Genomic DNA, 22,562 nt, shown 5'->3' with positions numbered 1-22,562 from the left:
ATCCCTCAGGAGCACACTTGACAGCCTCAAAGAAACCATGAAGCCCTTCTCAGGACATCTGACACCACGGGTCAGAGACCACCTAGACACCCTCTGGGGAAGGAGGAACACAAAGCTGGGTCACTCGGTGCCTGGGAAAGGATGCCCATCCCCTGAGCACACCGCAGGCTGGCACTGAGGACACCACCACGTAAGTCTCTTAAAGCCACCCGAGGGTCCAAGGGTTCCCTTCATCACGGCATGCCCGAGGGGACACTGCTCCTTCTGGTAAATCTGCGGGTGCAGCCCTTTGCCATGCAGCTTGCTGTGCAGCCAGTCAGAGCTGAACTGAACGGCGCAGTCAAGCAGACGCTCCAGATCCGAGGATGCCAAGAGGGAGCCTTTTGTTAAGGGGTGGATCTTGGCCAGGTACAAGATCTCATTCTTAATGATGTTGCCTGGAAAGGATCAGATATTTCTTATCAATAAAGAGAAAGATATTTCTTATCAAGATGATGCAGACCTATGGCTCTAATCACTGTCACTTCTGCCCCTGATGACAGCTAGCAACACCATTTCCCATATCAGAGGTGGCATACAAGGAGCAGACTTACAGCTGGGATTGGACTGGAAGACAGTCTCTTCCCTCTAGCTCTGAAGCAGACCTTCCTTTCTTCCACAAGGACAAGCCAACGCCTCATCACACACACAAAGACAGTTCACTGCGCTCACATGGTGCACTCAAGCATCTGAAGCCAATGGCTACAGACTTGTCCTCAGCAAGATGACCACGTACCCTCAGCTGGATCAACCAGAAGCCATAAGACTACGGAGTAAAAGGCTCAGACACAGCTCTGGATCTGTAGACATCTCACCCACCTTCCTCCCCAGAGTTCTTGCTCTGCCACTGTGCCCTGGAACTCACCCAGCCCTGAAAAATATCTTTGGTCTAAGAGGGTGTAGCAGATGGGATCGGGTGCACGGAGGGCATCCAGAGCCCGGCCACGGTGGAACTCCGCAGACAGGATGTCGGAAGTAGGATCAGCCCTCGGAGATGAGCACCAGTGCATTCGGCAGTTATAGAAAACAAGGAAGCCTCCGCTCTCGAAGTGCAGGACCAGCCTGGGAGAAGCAGAGAAGTTAAAGCCTTACACCAGAAACATCTCCAAAGCATTTGTTCTATTCTGCTCTGGCTGAAGAGACTGGAACAGAAAGGGAAGAGCAGAAAGTCAGCAGGATAGCAATGGAGTGAAAGCACATCGGAAAGTGAGAAAGAGCCTGTACGTGGCAAAAACTTAGGGAAAAGCACACAGCAAGGCATCAGCCCATGGAAAGCACGTGCCTGCTCCAGGGAGACATCCTGCAGTACCAGTTCCCCAAGCCTTTTATAAAACATGTAAATGGGAGAAACTGGCATTTTCAGGGCACAATTCAGTTTGGCATGCTAAGAGTTCTCTCTCTCAACAAAAATCTTAACTGGACTGGTACTATGATCCCCAGCTGGCAGGCAACATGCATCCCACAGGTGCACTGTGGATTCCCTGGGTGGACACACTCCACATCCACTCATGCCATCTCTCATGCCTACTTATCTTAAGAATCATCAGGGAAGAGACAGGGCCAAGCGCATCCCCAGACAAGCTTAGGTGGAGACAGAAGAGTTCCTCTCCAGAACAAGAGGTAGGGAGAAAGCAGAGTTTGTGAGGACTCCACCAAATACCTGGGTATAGGGTCCTTCCAGTCCCCTCTCTTATTGGCTTTGTTTGCTCTTGAGAACTCATTTGCCCGAACGCTGCCGAACAAGCCGAAGTGGAAGCGCAGCCAGTTGCCCAGGCCCTCTGCTGCATCTGGGCCTTCAGGTTGCGAGTGCTGGAGCTCCCGCACATCCTGGGGATGTGTCTGTGGAGCACAAGCCTGCTCTTGCCCACCCTGAGCAGGACAACTTGCCCCACTAGCAGCCTCTCTTCGCAGCACTGTCTCTTCTGCAGCTGGTCCTAAGGGCCCTTCAGCTGCCACAAATGCCAGGTACAAGTTCTTCCCATGAACCTGAGGGGGAAAAAAGAAAAAACTGGGAGGTACTGAGGATCCATATAACCTCTGTCTGTTTCCATACAAGTGACTATTTTCTGCAACCTTTGATAGAAGGCACATCACCCCACTCTGCACACGGGATTCGTTAGCATCTGAGCCATTCCCATGAGAGCTGCAGTCATCCTCTCAGCATCCCTTCTTTCTCTACATGAAGCACAAGGTGTTCAGGTGCCACCCCAGTGTGAAGCCCTCTCAGAGGCTCCTGTCAGGCCAAAGAGACACACCAAGACAGACCCTCAGGGTTCTGAAGCCTGTCATCACTGCTCCTCATTTGCCTCCCTGCTTTGTGGTGGCCTCAAGCATCTTAGCCTAGGGTGACCTAACCCAGGGATGGCTCTGAAGGCACAAGCTAGCCACAAATAACTGTTGAGCCGATCACATGTGTCCCCAGCTGAGACCATCATGTAGTCAGAGGTGAGGCTGGTCCAAATCATCATCTGAAGGAGGTCAGGCAAGTGAAGAGCCCAGCAGGACTAACCCAGTGAGGCTGTTACAAGCGCCCACAGCGTAGACATTTCAACCTAGCCAGGTTAAACCCTGCCCTCGAGTATACGGGAAGCTACTGTGCAAGTTCACAGCTGAGGGAAACAGGGCTGCTGCTTCTGAATGCACATACTGAAGAAATCAACTCTCATCTTCTACAAACAGCCTTCACCAACACCAACTCTTCATCCCTTGGGAGGCACGGTATCAGTGCATTAGCATGACTGACCGAAACCACAAATAATTCTGGGCATCCCCCTGTCTAGCCACATCACTGCCACGGTCTCCCTTCACCTCGATCCCAAACTTCGCAGCACAGAGCAGTACTCCAAAATGGACATTTACACCTCTTTGGCCAAATGCACCCATTTTCTGGCTTTGAGTCCACCTCAAACACAAGCTTGGTGTCTTTCTCAGGTTATGCACCTTCCACGATCCAGATGCAGGAGAACAGCTGTTTGCCTCAGACTTGTCAAGGACCAGTAAGTTCATCTTTAGTGCAGCTCACCTGGGAGTCCTGGAGCCTCAGGGCATTCAAGTCATTCACATTGATCTTCCGGCTGCTCCCTCCCACCTTGGCCACCGCTTGTCCCACAAAAGGGGAGGTCAGCAGTTGGAACTTCCTCAGCGATGGACCCTCTGGCATCTCCAGCTCTTGAGGGAATAGCAGGTCCTTCTCACAGTTGGTGCCCTAGACTTGAAGGAAAGTTTCGACTCAGAAATACACAAAACAAGCCAGAGGCTGAACTCACCACAATCTCCTCATCCCCATTTTCCTCCTCAAGTCCCTGCAGCAAAGTCCACGGAGAGAAAGAGGATCCTTTCAGGCCCAGGGAACTGGGGGAATTTCCATCCTTGGGGATATTCATAATTCAATCAAGCAAGAGCAACCTGCTCTAATGTTAGTTTTCACCCCACAAGCAGGAATTTGGTCTGGGGATCTCCAGAAGTCCTTTCTTTCTGCAAGTTCTCCAGGAGTCAGACAGATCCTTAAATGAGACTGTTCAGCATCTCTCTCCTCACCAGGAATAAGAGCTCACCCAACTCCAACCATCCTCTCAGTCAAAACCTTGATGCCCCAGTACAAATACCTTGTGCATGGGCCCCCACCAGAAGAGACATTACCACCTCACGCCAGCATCTCAGCTTCTCCGCTCTCTGGCCTAGCTCAGATACAGCAGCCCACGCTTGCATCAGCTCAGAGCAACTATGAAACCAAAGCCTTCAGTGCCACATGCTCCTGCCACAGCAAGGGGACATCCTTGTCCACTGAAACTTGTAGCTTAGAAGAGGCATTTAAGCCAGCAACCATCTCCACAGGGCTGTGAACAGCAGCGAGGTGTGCACAAAACAAAGCCCTTTTGGAAGAGGTCAAGAGGAAAACATGTCAGGGAACATCACCTGGATCCAAGACATGAAATGAAAGATATGAACTGGTCATACAAACTAGCTTTACCAGGAGTAAAAGACTGAAAAAAAAAAATTCCTTTATCTCCTAGAGCATGGGATAATTATTCACAGGCCTGCTCCATTTTCACCCCAAAAAGCTTCATATTGTGCACAGATTTTAGTCAAAAGCCAGTTGCAGATCAAGAGTCAGCTATGGAGATGCTTCTGCTGGCAACAGCAGCAATTGGGATCCCAGGGAGCTGCGTTTGGCCACTGGACACAGGTCATCCCAGGGGTGATGCCCCATGGGACCAATGTCTCTTCATGGCCCCTGCCCATGCCCCAGGCCCTTCGGGTCTCCATCCCAACTATCCAGGCAGTGGCTTCATGTCAGGCAGCACAGAGCTAACCCCAGGATAGCTCATACAGCCCAGATTCCACAGAAGCTCATCACCTGCAGAACTTGATTGCTGCTGACCCAGTTCACAACCGGGTCTCTTGTTGTGACAAACGACAAGTGCTGAGCACTTGAAGGTTTTCATGCACACACTCCCCCAGCTGTGGCCACTCTGGACAGCAGAATAATGCTCCTCTTCAAGAGGAGAGCCTGCCCTTTCCGCCGGGTCATCAGAAGAACCAGCATCTTCTGCCTCTGGTCTCCTCCTTCTCTCCATGGACCTTATTACTTCACATTTTTACTCCAGGCCTACTTTAGTCTCTTCCAAAATACTCCCCCCCTCCAAGGAGGAAGAGGAGGATAACAAGCCATCTCTGCAGGGCAGGACGCCCATCTCCCCAACACCATGACCACTGTACCCCAGAGCCTGTCCCACCAAGCCTCCTGAGCTGGTACCAGTACACACAAGTTCTGCCCACATCAGGGCATAACAAGGACAAGGCTGCCAGGTTCTTCCACCTCAACCCAGGTCTACCTGCACACCCACGCTGCCAGCTCACCTGTACCCAGGGAACGCAGCCCCACACCCAGCTGCAGAAGAAGCACCGCCATGGCTTCACACCCCTGCACAATGCTCCTGCAGGCATTTCAAGGCACAGCAGTGACCCTCCATGTGCAATTAAGGGACTGCAGAGCCCTTCTTCTGGTCCCAGTCACCACCCACAGCATCTCCACCCTCCCCATAACAAACCTACCCACCCTCAACATCCCTCTCTGCATCCAAAACCTTCCCACCCACCTACTTTTATAGGGCAGGAAGCCCCTCCCCTGAAATAGCAGGGGCTGATGGGGGAGGAATGGGTGGGGTCTCATGTGTTACTCATTCCACCAGCTCTTAGGGACTGGTTGGACTGGGGGGGAGGCTGGGTGATTGTAGGAGGGGCATGGTCAGCCAACTCTACCGTCTGCAGAAGTGCTGTGTTTGTGACTTTGGCTCAAGGGTGATGTCTGTGAGTTCAGCTGGGAGTGTTTGGGCTGAACAACAGCCTACTATGCAAAACCATGATGGTGAGCAGACCAAAGAGGTATGTCTGCGCGTTAAGGTGCCCTGTGGAGCTTTTCCTCTCTCTGTTGTGCTACGAGGATTACCTGCTGCATGGAAAACATACTGGGTGCTGTTCTCTTTTTGTATTAAAATCATAGAATGTTTTGGGTTGGAAAGGAGCTTAAAGATCATCTCATTCCAATCCCCCTGTCCTGGGCAGGGACACCTTCCCCTAGACCAGGTTGATCAGAGCCCTGCCCATCCTGGCCTTGAATTGCTCCATTGCTGGGTTTGCACTTCTGGCATTTGCCATCCTGTGTTGGCCATCCCAGCTCCTACCTACGGGAAGGGGCTCTCTGGGCTCGGAGCCAACGTTCAGTCTCCTGCAGTGACTCATTGCTTGGGAGTCCCCAAGTCTGAGTAATTCATGTACCAACTATCTTGCCTCTCATTAGAATCTAATGCTTATTTGGAAAACCATTTCCACCATGAAGGTGGTCAACCACTGGAACAGGAACCCAGAGAGGTGGTAGGATTTCTGTCCTTGGGGATATTCAACGCTTGACTGGACAGGGCCCTGAGAAACCTGACCTAGTCCCTTCTGATTTAAATTACTCTGGAATTCTATCATTATGAGCTCCCTAGGATGGGACCCGTTGCACCACTGCTTCTCCGGTTGCACTTCATATGCGATCGTTTACCCCCAGCCCTCTCCAAGAAGCCCATGAGAGTAGTCAGAGTCAAGCAGCAGCCTTCTGGTTTTATTATCATTGTTTTATTTCCATTAGTTCTAAAGGTGTAGAAGTTACGTGGATTGGTAGCCATACTACTTCATAATATGTATTTTTTTACATCTTTAAATAATTACAGCTTGTTCAGTTGGTTGGTTTCCCTCTCCCCCTTACAAGTAAGTGTCTGTTTCCATGAGACCTTCCCAGATGATCTGGAAAGCTTCAAACTTCATACATGGGGAGAAAAAAAGCAAAACGAAACAGCACCCCTGACATAGTCACAGCTTCAATGTCATATTGAGAATTGTTGATGGGTTTTAAAGCTCCCTTACGGTGTTCCTGAACACCTGATTGCGCCCTCTCCAGCCAGCCCGTAAGATTGCAGGTGAAATATGGATCTCTTCCGATCAATTTATGAAAGAATAGCTGATGTGATTCAAGATATTGCACTTCCACAAGGAGGAAAGACGTTTCAAAATGGTTGAATGACCTTTCTACTGCTCTGGCTCCCTGTCCTGGGTCTCGTCTGCCCATCTCACTCTGATGACCGTCTGAGCCGTTGCAAAGGTCTCATTTGGCACCACCAAACCTGGTGCTGCAAACCCTTTGATGTTAAAATTTGCATGTATGGTTAATGATGACCTCTAAGGGAACAAGTCCCGCAAGTGCAGTTATATACGTGCTTAAACATTTTGCAGGGCTGCATGCTTCCCCCTTACTCCTCAGAGCAGTGATAGTTCTTGGTCCTGCATTTGTGTAGGACCTGGCCTGGTATGGTCCTCCCTAGGTTCTCCAGCAATAATAGCAATAATTTTCTTGCCTTAATGAGTCTTTAATATCTAATTTCATTGCCAAAGCAGGCTCTAAATGCCTCCCCCATCATGGGAAGGAAAGTAGAGCTCAGACGGAACGCAGAATTTTGCTCTCATGCTGTGAGCATCCCTTTGTCTGTCACTTCTGGTGTTTGTCATCCTGCATTGGCCATCCCAGCTCCTACCTACAAGAAGGGGCTCTCTGTGACTCCTGGGCTCAGAGCTAACGTTCAGTCTCCTGCAGTGACTCATTGCTTGGGAGTCCCCAGGTCTGAGCAATTAATTTATCAATGATTTTGCGTCTCATTAGAATCTAATCATAGAATCGTAGAATGGTTAGGGTTGGAAGGGACCTTCAAAGGTCATCTAGTCCAACCCCCCTGCAAGGAGCAGGGACATCCCCGACTAGATCAGGTTGCTCAGAGCCTCTTCCAGCCTGGCCTTAAAATGCTTATTTGGAAAAACGGTTCCACCATGAGGGTGGTCAAACAGGAACCCCAAGAAGTGGTAGGATTTCTGTCCTTGGGGATATTCAACACTTGACTGGATAGGGCCCTGAGAGACCTGCTCTAGGCCCTTCTAATTTAAATTATTCTGTAATTCTGTTGTTACAAGCTCCATAGAACAGGACCCCTCTATTACGGTATGTTTGTATGGCACCTAGCCTGATGGTGCTCCATTGAGGTCAGCCTCTCACCGTGGTGATATCAGTGTTGACCAGAATAGTGCAAATGCTGCTGGACCAACAACAACTCTACAACAGTTCTGGGTGATTGTAAAGAACAACAGAACCAAGTGTATCTGGACTTCTACTGCTTGTGGTGCAAAAGAGCTAATTTCTACCACTAAAGGGAGCCAAGTTGGCCTCGCAGCCCCCAGAGCCTCGTGTTTTGAAAGGAGACATCTTATTCTGTTATCAGTGTCCTTGTAAAAGTTCCTCATTGTGTTTCAAGAATTATTTTTAAGGCTTTGAGGAAGGCTGAGAACCAGTCAACAAATCTCTACCATGGTCATTTAGATAACCTGAGGGACCATAAGGCTTAGGTCCTGTAGGGTTTTTCCCCTCTTGCATTGCAAGCAGGCTCCTTTCTGGCATCTCGGAGTGTGTTTTAAGGGCAGGAGAAAAATTCAGGCAGGGAGTTTAGCTTTGAGGGCAGCAGGAGGAGCGCAGTAATACGGCAAGGTGGACAGAGCCTCTGGGAGCATCCGTATGAAAAGAGAAACCGGGCATGTGGTTGGTGTGGACTTTAGCTCCTCTCCAGGAGGCCACCTTCTCCCCTCCCTCTCAGGTTGTGCAGGGTAGTTCTAGGTATCTCAAACATGTGAGTTAGCCAAGTGGCATCTTTGTGGTGCGTGCTTCTCTGTTACAGACAGGCATTCGTGGCCAAATCCCAAGAGAGCTCAACTGCCATTTACAAAGGAGTACACTTCAAAGGGGAGGCTGTCTAAAACCCTGCATGCCCAGGGAGAAACACCTTTATGTTTTCACCCCAAATTCATATTTTTAGGTGCTACTTCTGGCCTCTTCTCTGCAGCCTACAGGGCCTGAGCAGAATGGCAGAATTTCATTTATTTTTATTCATGTTTCATGAATGTCTTTTCCTTGTCTGTAATTAACACTAATGAGGCTAGACCCTCATTAGCATTAGCTCAGCAAGGCAGAGTGGAAACTCTGGTGCAAACACGATCCAGCCATTCCCATGGCATCACTGCCGTGATGTTTTTCTCTGGGGAGTGCAGAGGCTCTGTCACCCCTCCAAATCTGAGTTATGCAGAGCACAGGGAATGTGGAAGGGTCCAGGTCTCTACTGTGACTCCAGTCCCAGTCTTTATTATGACCAGTCCAGTTGGATCCTTCTCCTTAAAGAAGTTTTTCTACCATCAGGAGGAAAATGGCGAGTTCAAACAAAGACAATACAATGCCATTCTTTTGCTTCAAATTTGTATGTGGCTTTCCTCTTCTCCAAGCCATGTATCTTGGTGTTTGGGTGGAAACACTCTTTGTGGGAATGTTAAGCAGTGGGAGACAGAGGATAACACATTTGGGAGGGATGCACAATCCCTCTTCTGAATTTTCACTTGGTAGTTCCGTACTTGAGTTCTGGATACAGGGAGGAAAAGAGAGTAGCTGGGAAGGCAAGAAGAGTAACAGAGTTTGGGAGTGGACAGAAACAAGAGTGGAGAATCTTGTAGGATGGGGTCTCCCAGAAATTCGCTGCCTGGACACACAAAGCTGTCCCTCCTCAGAAATGTTAAGGAAAACGTCACGGCAAGCATCTGGTGAAGCGCTTCTTAGACTGCACAAGCGTGCTGTGGCATCTGCGATGCTGGAGTTTGTTAAGCACGTGCTAGAGAAAGAGCAGTCAGGGCTAGGTTAGGTAGAATTGATCCCTTTGGGAAAAGGGAATGAGTTAGTGAGCTCTCAGCATCTCTTCCAACTCCATTTGCTAGAATTCTCTGGTTACCGAGAGCCTTACGGGCAAGAAAAAACAAGAGTCTTGTTCAATACTCATGCATGAATGGAGTTATGCTTCTCTCGCAGGCAAGCAAGTCTGTGCACATGCTTGGTGAAGAAGATGGCCTCTGCCCACCTCCGATAGAGGCTGAAGCCTTGGGTTGTTGCAAAAGGTGAAATCCTAAAGGCTTAGAGGTGTGAAATAGTCATCAGCCAGCTTTTAGGGTGAAAGTGGGCACTCAGAGTACAGCCAAAAATAAACGACAATCAGATTTCATCAATGACATCAAAACCAACAGAAAAGTATGGAAAATAATTAAATTAACTGTCTCAAAAGCAGTGGCACAGCAGCGTTAGAAGAGCATGTTTCACTTGCTGTGCTCTTGAATAATCTCTAAGCCTGGCTTGTAGCTATCCATAAGGGAAGAGCCCAGCGATTTCCTCCAGGATTTGATGACCAATGTGAGTCTCCTCTACCTGCTTCCAGAAGGTTCCTCCTTCCAAAATCCCCCTTTGGCTTTGGACAGACCTTCTCCAGGCTCGGCCAACAACCTTTTGGAAACAAAGTCCCATGATTTTGTAATGATAAATAGGAAAGGAGTTACTATTAAATACAAACATTAATTAGCTTTTCAGACCATCTAGGAAAATGAAGACAATGCTCTAGATGTGTGAACTGAGGATGTGTGTGTGGGAGGGTCTCTTTTTTTTTTTTTCTTTGCCCTAGATCATATCAAATCCACTAAAGGCACCACAGCATGTCTAGTGAAGTCTGTTCAACAAACTGTTCTGGAACTGGCTCCGTCTGGGTGAAGATCACTGAATTTGGGTCATGAGAAGATGATGGCATTTTCATCTGGTCAGAAAAAGAATGGATGGTGACAGAAGGAAAAAAAAGTGTCTCTGCTCCACCATCGTCTGAGTCTTAAATGCCAGCTGTTTTTAAATAAAACTCAAGAACTGTGTCCGTCTTTGTGTTTCTGGCTATTTCATAGAAGGTGGTGACAATCAAAAAAAGAGAGGCTCATTTAAAGGGAAAAAAGGCTTCAAGTCCATTAATTACTTTGAGATTTGAGTCTGTTTGAGTTTGTTTCATAAGAGCTCTCCTACACCTCAGATAAGTCCTCTTTACCTCTTTGATGAAACATCTCACAAGGGGAGAGAAGGCAGGAGAGCAGGGGAGGTGGGAAACAACATTGACTTGGTGATTACGTGGCATCTTCATCTCTCAAGCAGATCAGCCTGAAGTCCATAGGTGAAAGACCAGGTTATGCAGTTATGATGTCCCCGTGATTTTCAGCTAACACCAGGCTGTTCCAGGAGTCCTGTTTGGAGCTGGTTTGTGGAGACTGGCTGATAGCTGACTGGTAAGCCTGCGGGGAAAGCTTCAGAGCTGAAATCGCAGGGTGAATAGATGATCCATGTCCAGACATGGAAGAGACTGAGAATGCCTAAGGGAGAAGGAAAATCCTGTGAGCAAAGCTTCAAACCGTAGAGAACCATGTGAATCCCTTTATGGGGGGCTGGTGCTATTGCAATAAGATATCTGTGGATTTGCTGTAGAGCTCCAGATTGCAGCTCATGCATGGGGCTGTTCAGCCTGAAGAAGAGGAGGCTCTAGGGAGACCTTGTAGCGGTCTTCCAGTACCTAAAGGGGGCCTACAGGAAAGATGGGAAGAAACTCTTTAGTAGGGCCTGTTGTGACAGGACAAGGGGTAATGGTTTCAAAGTAGAGGGAGGTAGATTTAGATTAGATATTAGGAAAAAAATTTTCACAATGAGAGTGGTGGAACACTGTCCCAGGTTGCCCAAAGAGGTGGTGGATGCCCCATCCCTGGAAACATTCCAGGCCAGGTTGGCCGGGGCTCTGAGCAACCTGATCTGGTTGGAGATGTCCCTGCTCCTTGCAGGGGTATTGGACTAGATGACCTTTGAAGGTTCCTTCCAACTCAACCCAAACAGGCCCTACTGAAGAGTCTCTCCCCACCTTTCCTGCAGCCCCCTTTAGGCACTGGGAGCCGCTCTCAGGTCTCCCCGGAGCCTCCTCTTCTCCAGGCTGAACAGCCCCAGCTCTCTCAGCCTGGCCTCACAGCAGAGCTGCTCCAGCCCTCTCATCATCTTCGTGGCCTCCTCTGGACCCTCTCCAACTAGTCCCTGTCCTTCTTATATTGCCAAGTTTTTCTTTGCTGAAGACAAATCAAATCAAATCATACAAAGGGAACAGGCATTTTCTTGCTATGGGACCTATGGAGCTGTCCATCTAGAAGGAATTTCCTGTTTTCAACAAAGCTGCTACTTCTTCTTGTCCATTCAGAACTGCCATGCATCATTAAAAAGCTATATTTTGCCATGGACATGGTGACAAGAATGTGAGTTTTTGCCCCATCCCAGAGGACAGATCTCTTACTGTGAACTTCTAGACCCTGGTTTGAAAAGAGGCAGCCTTTTTCCACAGAGGTTTTGAGGAGGTTCTTCTCGCCATGTCTACCATCCTAGTTCCCGTCTTTGTCCCACTGCCTGCATCTCCCCTCTGTACCTGAGAAATTGGGCTGGCGTGCCCGTAATGAGATGAGAGCCCAGGTTCTGTTTTTATGGGGCGCATTTCCTCAGTGGTCGTGGCGCTGCTGCTGCTGCTGGTGGAGCTGGTGGTCGGGGTAAGACTCTCGCTGCTGGATGGACCTGTGAGAAAGTAGATGATAAACCAGACTCTCCCCAAAGACCTTTCAGTACAGAGCTGTACCCACCCACCAAGAAGTTAGTGTGGGTAAAAATAAAAAAATAAATAGTGTGAAGGGTTTTGTTACTGCTGAAAGGCATTCGAATGTCCCCCATTTTTGAAGAATCAGCCCATTTTGTGGTTGCATGTCTGATTCACAGGACATGATGGTCAGAAACACGAGCACACACACGTATATACATATGACAGACTCCCCTGTTCAACACTTACCTCCTGATGTCTTCGTTTTGTTGAGGTTCTTTGGCTTGCGCTTCCTCGTCTGAATGCCCTCTTTTCTCATTGCTAAAGGCCTTGGAACCTACAGACCCAAATATAAAAGCACGTTGGTTTCTGTACGTCCATAAGTTCATCTAGGAGAACATGATTCCAGCTCTACCTTGTAGGCTCCATGAAAACCAGCTGATTTAATTGAAGGCAACAAGATGGAGCCCAGATTCGCTGGTCAGCACAGCTGTATGAAGAGATACGTCAAAGCTACAAAGATGTGCATCCAAATGGGAATAGATAGGCTTCTCACACCATAGGTATGGAGTGTTTGAAGGTCAGAAGGGAACAACAGCTCATCTCATTTACTTTCCTGTTTAACTCGGAGCAGAAGATGTGTTTCTGGCTAATACCTGCTTTCTGGAAAGGTACTAAGCCTGTGTGGAGAGACCTGCCTTAGGAAGTGGTCCCACTGAGGTGGTCACCCTCATAGTCAGAAACACGCTGAGATTTCTAAGAAGAATTTGTTGGGTTAGGTAAGGCTTCCCTTCATCCACCTTGTCTTCCAGCTTTGACCTGCCTCTCATGAATGCTCTTCCATCCACTCTGAAGGACTGGAAATCCTTGAGACTATGGATATGTATAAAAGAACACTATGAGTAGCAATGAGAAGCAGAATGGAGGTTTGCTACTAAGCAGTCACCAAGGTATTGAAGGCCTCTATCTCTGCCATGGTGGTGGCCCCGTTGCCGCTGACTGGTGGGAAAAGGACTGGAGATTTGCATCTTGAAGTCCTGCTATGCCTTGGACTCCAACAAGACTCTTCTAGATATATCAGACATGGCATACATACATGAAGCCCCCATTGAGAGGAAGAGACTATCTGGACCCCTGTGCAAGAAAAGTCATCAGTTGCTCCCATGATGAGTCTACAACCAAATCTTAGCTGGGATCAGACACTTCATGTGGAAGGGCCAAGACGTTCTTTGTGCTTCTGACTCAGGTTTTCACTGAAGTGCCTGAATTTAGGTGTGAAAAATCTGGGCCTGGGTTTATTAGGTTTTAAGACTTGGATGCAAAGGGTAGTATGTGAGAAATGCCCTGCATCCATCACCCCCGGCCAGTATAAACACAATGTAATATTGAGGAGTCTAAGGCCCATAGGGACAGCAGGAAAAACAACTCCAAGAGAGCAGAGAGTTGTAAAACGAAGCCAATCCCCAGCTTGGTACTATCAATACCCTCCCCAAGAAAGTAAAAGTCAGTGAAGGCGTTACCCCGTGGAGCTTCATGTAGAGTCCGCAGGCATTACAGACAGGTTCTCCCTCGGCATTTCTGCGCCAGAGCGTGGTTGTCGTTGTGTGGCAGTTGGCACAAGAGAGGCCGACGCGGCGGGAAGCTGACTGCAAGAAAATGCAGAAGAAGAAAACACATCAGCCCTCCACTGCTACCTCTGGCAGCATCTCAGATCCCAACAAGCTCGCTCCAGCACATCTCAGGTTTCCCCTCTTGCTTCTCTTATTTCTCTGTCTTCTTCTCTTTTCACCTTCCTGCAGTGGATAACACAACTGCCTTTTTCTTCCCCTCTTGCCTTTTAGCTTCTGCTCCACTGCCTTTCCACTGCCTCCTGCCTGCCAGCGCTGCACAATCATCTCAGCCATCCTGGGGCATCTCAGATGGCGCCAGAGACATCACCTGAACAGAGCTCCAGATCTCCAGCGGGTCTGGTAGCAGCTTAGAGACCCGCTGCACGTGCACACACCTACACTAAGGTCTCTGGATCTCAGACCATCCTGTCCTTTCAGCCTCCCAAGCCCTTCACCTTCCAAGCATCATGGCATATCCCAAGAAGATGTTATCAATGCCATGAATGTTACATACTCCTTGCTGGGTTTGCGTGATGTTGCTCGTGTGGCTTGAGGGGGAGATAAGAAAAAGAGTGCTTCCAGCAGCATCGTCTTCCTAAAGATAAAGAGGGATAATTAATAGGTATCCCCATTAATGAAGCAGTGCAAGGAACAAGGCTTCTGAAATTCCCTTTCTGGGTGAACTAGTTTAGCCAGGCTCAAAGGGCCACGGGAGGAAGACAATGGGCTTGAACCCATATAAAATACCAGTTTTGAGCTTGGAAGCAGAGTGGGAGGTGGAGGAGGAAAAAGCCACATCCTCCACGCCTGCCTGAATCTTCCTAGCATCCTTCAAAGCTCAGGTCTTAAGAGGCTGAGGATAAAGTCGGGATGGGCAGGGGTCAAATTCCCTCTTTTCTTGCTGATAGACTGGTAACAGAAGTGCTAGAGATGTGTGAAGATACCTGTTCTCACTATGCCTAACGAGGAGTCTACAGGGGGGAAATCTGGTCCAGGTCTTGGACCCACACAGCCTAGCTGGCAGCTGGTGATGGGGTGAAAGCCTGGGAGATGAGGACCTGGCAGCTGCCAGGGATTTCCTGTGATCTTTGCCAGAGCTTTTCCTCTGTGTCTTCTCCCTCATTACAAAACAAGATCAGTTAATCTGCAGCAGCAGGGCAATAAAAATTGAAATTCAGATACTTCTTAAGGTTTCAGAACCTGGAAGCCTCTTTGGTGCAGAGAAACCAAACACTGCTTTAGTTGTAAGCTCACCATGTATTAGCTTCAATCATCGGCCTTTGTAAGTGGACCAAGAGCTTAAAGGACAGCTTGCAGCAAAGGCAAGGATTGCCCATTGCAGGGCTTTCTGGCATATCTGTCTTTTAAAAAAAGGAGTTACACAGGGACAGCTTAACCCCAATGACTTACATTGAATATATTTATCCAGGTAAACCAATTGTCCTTACTTTAACCACACCCCTACATTGCATCCCTAGACATATCCTCCTTTTCTTCATGGAAATTCTCTTCCAGAAGAAAAAAAACAAAAAAACAAAAAAACAAAAAAACCCAGGAATTTGGCCATTTTTTTGCAAGATTTTCAGATTGCCAGCTGCCCAACTAAGTGACAAAAGTGCATGTACACATCTGCACAGCTCATGCATTTACATCCCTGGAAACATTCCAGGCCAGGTTGGCCGGGGCTCTGAGCAACCTGATCTGGTTGGAGATGTCCCTGCTCCTTGCAGGGGGGTTGGACTGGGTGGCCTTTAACGGTCCCTTCCAACCTTAATGATTCTATGATTTCTCATGGGGTTTTCCAAGCCTTACCCCAAGGCTCTGCAGAGCTGAAAGCACGCTTCCTCCAAAGGACCAAGCCTGGTACACAAGGGGTCCTTCCTGACCTCATAGATGTGCTCAAGGATAAAGCGTAGACCAGTAAATGAAACAGGGCAAAGGCCTGGGTGCCAGGGTGCAGAACCTGCCTGGCTCAGTCACGGCAGTGTCTGGGAAGGGGTTTGCACAAGAGGGCGCTGGGTGGCTGTGGCTGGTGGCAGCGCTCAAGCCGCCAGTGTCGTTTTTGGCATTTGAGCACAGACAGGTCTGGGCAATGCGAAGGGCAGGGCAGGTTGGGGATGGAGCCTCGTAGAAGACAAGGAGTGGGGAAATATGGCCCTGAGGGATGGCTTGCTGGCTCCTTTCTGCCTGGGGTCATAGAATCACAGAATGGTTTGGGCTGGAAGGGACCTTTAAAGCCCATCCAGTCCAACCCCCCTGCAAGCAGCAGGGACATCTCCAACCAGATCAGGTTGCTCAGAGCCCCAGCCGACCTGGCCTTGAAGGTTTCCAAGGATGGGGATGGACCCATGTCCCTGGGACACAGACTGCAGAGACCTTGCCGCAACCCCTCACCAAAACAGGCAAGGACAGGCAAGGTATCAACGCTGAGATGTTTCCATCCCTCAGGTTCCTCATCCAGACCCCACATCCTGGGATGCCTTGACCTGCCCCACAAGCTCTGTTTCAGCTCGCCCAACAGAGCTGGGACCAGAGCATCCAGAAAAAGTGTCCAGTCACCATGAAGTGACTGGAGAATAAGGACCCTGAGGGTAAGAGAAGATAGGCTGGTGATATGGTGCAGCTGGAAAGTTTTTCCATTGATCCTAATGTGCCTACAGGGATACTAAAGAAGGCTCTGGGGAGACCTTATAGGAACCTTTCAGTACTTAAAGGGGGCTTAAAAGAAAGATGGGGATAAATTTTTAGCAGGGCCTAGCGTGATATGACAAGGGGTAATAGTTTTAAACTGAAAGAGGGTAGATTCAGACTAGATATGAGGAAGAAATTTTTTAGCATGAGGGTGGTGGAACACTGGCCCAGGTTGCCCAGAGAGGTGGTGGATGCCCATCCCTGGAAACATTCCAGGCCAGGTTGGCCGGGGCTCTGAGCAACCTGATCTGGTTGGAGACGTCCCTGCTCCTTGCAGGGGGGTTGGACTGGATGGCCTTTGAAGGTCCCTTCCAACCCAACCATTCTGTGATTCTAAAGCAAAGACTGGCCTTTTCTAAACTGACACCACGTCACTGTCCCTGTGTCCTACAGCGTCTTCCACCGCCTGGCCTGGGTGTCTGCAGAACTGATTTGGACAGTGCAAGGTCTTGAGGTGTGGCAAGCACAAGACAATCTGGCTTATTTTGGAAATCTGGACCAAAACCACCTAGGCTGGGGAGATGGGAACCCAAGGAGCTGAAACACCCCTGGCACCTCCACCTAGTCAAGCCTCATCCTCACACACAGCCTTGCCCCACATGTGTTGTGTGATCTTGACTTACCAGCCTCCTCTGAGGTTTGAACAAGGGCCGGTTGATGCCATTCATCTTGTGGTAGAGCCCGCAGGCATTGCAGAGGTAGTGCCCCGTGCCATCTCTCCTCCAGAGCGGGGTGGACATGGCCCCACAGTTGACACATTCTCGCCCTTCTGAATAATCATCAAAAAATTCCGCTGCCATGGTGGGAGAGAAGGGAAAAGACTTGGTTAATTAGGTGGCCGTACATTTAATTTCTGGTCTGGTTCTCAATAGTTGAGCCCAGAAGTGACATTTCAAGAAATCACAAACATTCTGATTTTATAGGATGCAAGAAACAGCTCTTCCTTTCTCAAGGGAGCCCCCTGGGATTGTTGGGAAGAGGAAGCCCTTTCCCTGCCATACAGTGTTGGCTGCAGGACTCCTGTGGCAGCAGGGATGTGCTGGGACACAGAAACAAGGAGCCAGAAATAGAAACCTTCCCTTCTGCTCTGACGTGATCCAGTTTTCAAGCTTGGACATAGCCAGGGCTAACAGGTTGGGGCGGGCAAACAGCCATGTTTATAATCAAGACAAATTACCTTCAACCACAGACAAACACAAGCCCAAACCCATGAAGCAGAACTGCCCAGAGATCAGACAGCTACCAGAGCATCTCTCAACGGGGCTCAAGTAAAGGAAAGCCGTGCTTGTGTGTCTTGCTGCCCCACAGGACTTCTCCTCATCCAGCCCATGCCAGCCCCCACCACAGCCCCTCTGCACAGGGGAATGGCTGCAGAGAGCCAAAGGAGAGAGACATTCACATGTTCACATTCACCCTACTCTCTGCACGAGAAGCATCTCCTGAAATACAAGAATCCACATAGAATCATAGAATCACAGAATGGTTTGGGTTGGAAGGGACCTTCAAAGCCCATCCAGTCCAACCCCCCTGCAAGGAGCAGAGACATCTCCAACCGGATCAGGTTGCTCAGAGCCCCATCCAACCTGGCCTCGAATGTTTCCAGGGATGAGGCATCAACGTGTACGACCCCAGCTCAGGCTGTCAGCTAACAGCCATCACTGGGCTTCCACAGGTGTTGGTGACTCAGCTTTCGGTGTCACTCTCCAGGGCTTGGTGCATTCACCCACCACGTTTCTGGTTCACCCTTCACCAAGGTCTGGCTGCAGCTGTGATGTGAGGGTGAGGACAACTGCCTTGGGCTGGGCCAGTCCGATCCCTTTGGCTGTGATAGGTCCATATCATCTGCAAGGTGGTGCAGAGGTCACTGCAACGCACCTCAACTACATCATCACTGGGAAAGACACAGGTCAGCTCACCCTTGGATACAATGCCCTAGGGAAGCCAAGAACGTCACTTAATAAAATATAAGCATCAGCTGTAGGCCTTGCTGAGATGTAAATATAGCTGCGTCCAGCTGGCATGGCCCGTGAAAATGTCTGTTCCTGGTGGTGATCCCTCCTGGAGGATCAGCTATTGAGTTCAGCTGGGGATTGTATTTCTTTTGTTACAAAACCATTCCTTCCTCCACATGGACACCTTCTGTAGTGGACACCAGAAAGGGAACGCTAGATGGTAAAATAATTGGGGAGAAGAAGAACATGACAAATGACAGCAAAGGGCTCCGTTACTTAGCGTAGGCTGGGAATAAACCAGGCTGCTGAAAAAATTCCCAACAACCTGCTTTGGAGATATTTGGAGGACAGCAAGAGCTTTGTATCAGGACCTTCAGCCACTACAGACCAGCATAACATTAACTCTTAAAATGTTATTGTTCATCTTGCTGTATTTTGTGCTTGTCCACCTGGTTGCTGTATGAGTATCTCAGCTTTCTGCTGGAAGACAATAGTTCTCCAAAGAGCAAACCAACAAAATTTGGCTTCTTGCTGATCTGTGTCTCAATCCCATGTTGACTCTCTGATATCTCGTAAGGGTTATGCTCAAATATCAGCATTATTTTCTCTTTTTTTTCCAGGCTATTTTTTGGACAATCTGTAGGAAACTACATAACCATCAAACAGCCAAAGGATTAAAAAAAAATTACTAAAGTGGTGCCGGTAAACAGAGACACAGAGAAAAAGATTCACGTGAGACTAATTCTCCCTAGAAAACCAGGCTGAAAATGCCAAGACCGTGTGTCCATGGGGAAATGCTAGAAAACAGTAAATGAGTGTACCCAAGGGGCTCTGGAGCCAGAAAAAAAAAAAAGGAATCCAGTATCTTCTCATCAGCTTAGGAAATCTCATTACCTTTGAGCAATTCTGGTGGTTTCGGAAAGATGGGAATCCCTCCAGGTGATTTTTGTACGTGTGGGTTCAGTGATTCCGTAACCGTAATGCCTCACTTTCCCCTTTAAAATCATGACTGAGCCACAGCCAAAATCTAGATCAAATACACTTCATTTGAAAAGAGAAAGGATTGTAACAGCTGGTCAGGAAAGAACTCATTTGCTTGAAAAATCTCAAGAAAGGAAAACATTTCACTATTTTTTTTCATCTTAGAAGTTGTTGAGGTTTTTGATTATCATTTTCCAAACAAAAAGCCAAATTTTTTTCACAGTAATTTTTTTTTTTGTCCTGTGAGAGAATCCCTTCTGTTTGAAAACAATTCAGTACAAAGTTGTTGACATCATCTAGGGAGAATTTAGCAGAGTGGAGGTAATCCAAAGGTAGCAGTTAAAACTCTCGATGGATTTGAGTTGCGTCTGTGACTAATTACAAAATACCGTCTTTCCTGGAGATTTTCCCACCAGGAAACCAAAATTTGAAAGTTTTTAATCAAAGAAAAAGGAGAAAATTCCTAACAATCCCTCAGAAATGTTAAGAGTTGGACTAGATGTTGAATAAGATGGTCCCTCAAAATGGGTATGGTAAGAAGAAATGTCAAGTATGGGTACACTTCTGGTTTTAGAAAAAAAAAAACCAGAGCATGTGGAGTTGAAACCAGGCAAAGTATAAGTCTCTTATTTTCTGGCAATAATCAAATTTGCTACTGTTATTTCCTAAGACTATTGTGTGTTATTTCCTAAGAGTTCCTGTGGCACCCATGTCCATTCTCCACCTTGTTTTCGCTGTTGGTTTGTAACCAGACATCCAGAACACCAGTACAAAGCACTCTTTTTCATCTGTATTTGTTTGAGCTATATTCTTCACTACTTATTTGGTGGGTTTGGGAATTTTTTTCGGGAGGATTTGGACTGGATCTCCTCTCTTGAGGGACTTTCACTGGTTTAAATTTCCAAAAGTCCTCTTCTACTTTGGTAGTAATAGCACTTGTGTGATTTTCCCCTCTCAACGGCAGACAAAGGTGACCCTTGTGAACATTAATAAACAGGAATAATTGGTGCTTGAGATGGGGAAGGAACAGACTTTGTTCCCAGGGCATATTGAGGCTCCACGCAATGGCTGGCTCTCCCTAAATTACAACCCTCCTGGGACGATATCAGATGGGTGCGTCCCCTGCATGCACCACCCAGTGCTGAGTCAGAAGAGGACATCCACAGAGTGCAACCTCATTAAAACCATTTACGGAGCCCTGTCATCAGAGCAGAGGGAGCTCCTTGACCTCAGGAGGTCTCACCTGGAGGAGAAAAATCCTCTCCTGCTTCAAAGTGTGCTTGATGATGGCAAAGGATGTGCTTTGGACACTACTGGATACTGGCTCGGAGAAGACAACGTAGGCTTAGTGCATGCCCTTTAGTGAATGAAGGGCGTTTTGGGACCAGTGGAGAAGTGGAAGGCAAGGGACTGAATTTCTTTCCAAAAGAAGTGCTATAATTTCACAGCATCACTAAACTCAGGGATGAAGTCACCGAGGGGAGATTTCTAAGCCAACCTTCTGGCCATGTAGCTGAGACAACCCAGCTGCTCTTGAAAACCTGAGTGTCTACAAAATAATAAGCGAGTATCACCTGAAGACCTGCCGCCTGTGCAGTTTGACGTGGGTGGATGTCCAAGGCCTAGGAACCTCAAATGTTCCCAGTGCTCAGAGCCCACAGGAACCGTGATCCATCAGCAGGCTGAGCTGTATTGGGCATGGAGGTCACAGGGCTTCAAGTGCCCTGATTGTTTAATTTGCCACTGTTATTAATAATGGGGATTAAGGCATGGCAGACTGGAGGCTCCTCGGGAAAAAGCAGCAAAGTATTTTCTTGGCTTCCGTCTCGGGGCTGGAGCTCTAAATCCTGGCATTATGAGATCCCCTGACACTTATTCCTTGTACTTAGCAGCCGGGAAAGGAAACGTTTATTCAGGCAGCAAATTGCCCGAGCGGCTCCCGGAGGGCGCTGAACAATGCGGGGGGAAGGAAAGGCTCCCCCAGTCGCACTCAGGGCAATAATTTCCGTTTTGTGGCACAGGAGCCGCTGCCTGATAATGGAGATTTATGGGTCCATCCGGTGACCTCTGTAACAGCCTTTCTGCTGTTTCTTACTCCCTCTCCCAAAGCTAGGTATGGCCACACTGGGACAGGGCTGAGGAAAGGATAATGTTTGCTGGTTAGGCTGAGAAGGACACCGGCCCATGACTGACGTAGCCTCATGTGTGCTGAATGGCCTCATCTTCCTCTTTGAACATACAGCTCCTCCAAGTGCCTTTGCCCAGCCTTTATCTTGCATAGTATCAGTCTCGGGATCATTCAGTCCTTTTTATGTGCTGAGTCCCCGTCGTTGACTAATGCTAATGACCTTCTACTTAATTCTTCGTAAGAGCCTACATTTAGTCCATGAAGGACCTTCTCACACAAGAGCAGATAATGAAGTCTTGCTGAATGACCCAGCTGGTGGAGAGGATGGGTCCTATCCCTGTCCTGGTCATCAGCTTCCTTTGTAAAAGGAGATCTTTTTCCCCTCACATCTATGGTTTATAAGGACTGCAAGGTCCCCAGGGCAGGAAATGTCATTCGTGTGTTGCACAACAGTCTCCTAATCTTGGGTGAGGCCTTAAGCATGCTAATGTCAGAAATACTTTCCACAATGGGACATTCACTCCCCAGGGAGCCAGAAACAACTCCGAAGTGCAGCGCTGGGGTCTAGTAGGGAAAAAGCATTCTTGGATATGGCCCTTTGTGGCTTTTAGTCATTGGGAGTGGTCCTTCACATCCATCGCCAGGTCCACAGAGATCAACTGGTATAGACAATGCAGGACTCAACAAGAAAGAAGATCGGAGCACCACGAGCCAGCCCACACCTACAGGCACTTTTTCCAGCATGGCTAGGACATGACAGCATCTCTGACCAAGGACAGAGGAAAGTTGGAATACTTTTGCCTTCCCAACCAGGAGAATTGGATACCCTCTTGCAACTAAGTCAGCTGGAGATCAGAAGGAGGTTGCCCAGGGCTTGAGTCTGAAGAGTGCCTTGACCTGCCTTCTCTGGGTCTTTCCACCATCTCTGCAAACACCAACTCTGTTAGCCTGAGAGTATGCCATTCCTAGGCCCAGACCTTCTGGGTTTGTTTGGGTTTTTCTTTAGCGACCCTAATTCTGTTAACCTTGGAGACAACATCCTGAGCATGTAAACCTGATGGATTGGAACCCAAAAGAATAATAACAGTAGAAACACCTCTGATAGAGAGATTTTGAATCC

At 48.3% G+C, this 22,562-nt stretch overlaps 2 protein-coding genes across 2 annotated transcripts in view; both read right to left on the bottom strand.

Moving 5' to 3' along the window:
- Positions 1-120: 120 nt before the first annotated feature.
- On the bottom strand, positions 121-3,279 carry NEIL2 (nei like DNA glycosylase 2). The gene is made up of 4 exons (XM_010123013.2): positions 3,062-3,279; positions 1,700-2,025; positions 905-1,101; positions 121-437 (listed from the first exon to the last, which is right to left on the bottom strand). The coding sequence occupies exons 1-4, from the start codon at positions 3,197-3,199 to the stop codon at positions 121-123; spliced, it is 978 nt and encodes a 325-aa protein (XP_010121315.2). The 5' UTR covers positions 3,200-3,279.
- A 2,845-nt stretch (positions 3,280-6,124) lies between these two features.
- Positions 6,125-22,562, bottom strand: part of GATA4 (GATA binding protein 4) — a 30,310-nt gene continuing 13,872 nt past the window's right edge. The window contains exons 2-6 of the mRNA XM_010123012.2: positions 17,005-17,174; positions 13,601-13,726; positions 12,330-12,417; positions 11,919-12,061; positions 6,125-10,833 (exon numbers count right to left, since the gene is read on the bottom strand). Of these exons, the coding sequence (XP_010121314.2) occupies positions 10,651-10,833; positions 11,919-12,061; positions 12,330-12,417; positions 13,601-13,726; positions 17,005-17,174 (710 nt within the window). The 3' untranslated portion in view covers positions 6,125-10,650. The remainder of the gene's footprint in view (positions 10,834-11,918; positions 12,062-12,329; positions 12,418-13,600; positions 13,727-17,004; positions 17,175-22,562) is intronic.

Source organism: Chlamydotis macqueenii, chromosome 3 (assembly GCF_036417535.1).
Source record: "Chlamydotis macqueenii isolate bChlMac1 chromosome 3, bChlMac1.mat, whole genome shotgun sequence".
Lineage (NCBI taxonomy): Eukaryota > Metazoa > Chordata > Aves > Otidiformes > Otididae > Chlamydotis > Chlamydotis macqueenii.
Note: the sequence above shows the minus strand (reverse complement) of the source record. Positions and strands in the feature narration are given on the sequence as shown.

Coding starts and splice junctions, on each gene's coding strand:
- NEIL2 (XM_010123013.2), bottom strand. CDS start 3,199: ATGCCAGAGGGTCCATCGCTGAGGAAGTTCCAACTGCTGACCTCCCCT. Junction 2,026..3,061: donor TGAGGCTCCAGGACTCCCAG/GTGAGCTGCACT, acceptor TTTCCCCCTCAG/GTTCATGGGAAGAACTTGTA. Junction 438..904: donor AAGATATTTTTCAGGGCTGG/GTGAGTTCCAGG, acceptor GATCCTTTCCAG/GCAACATCATTAAGAATGAG.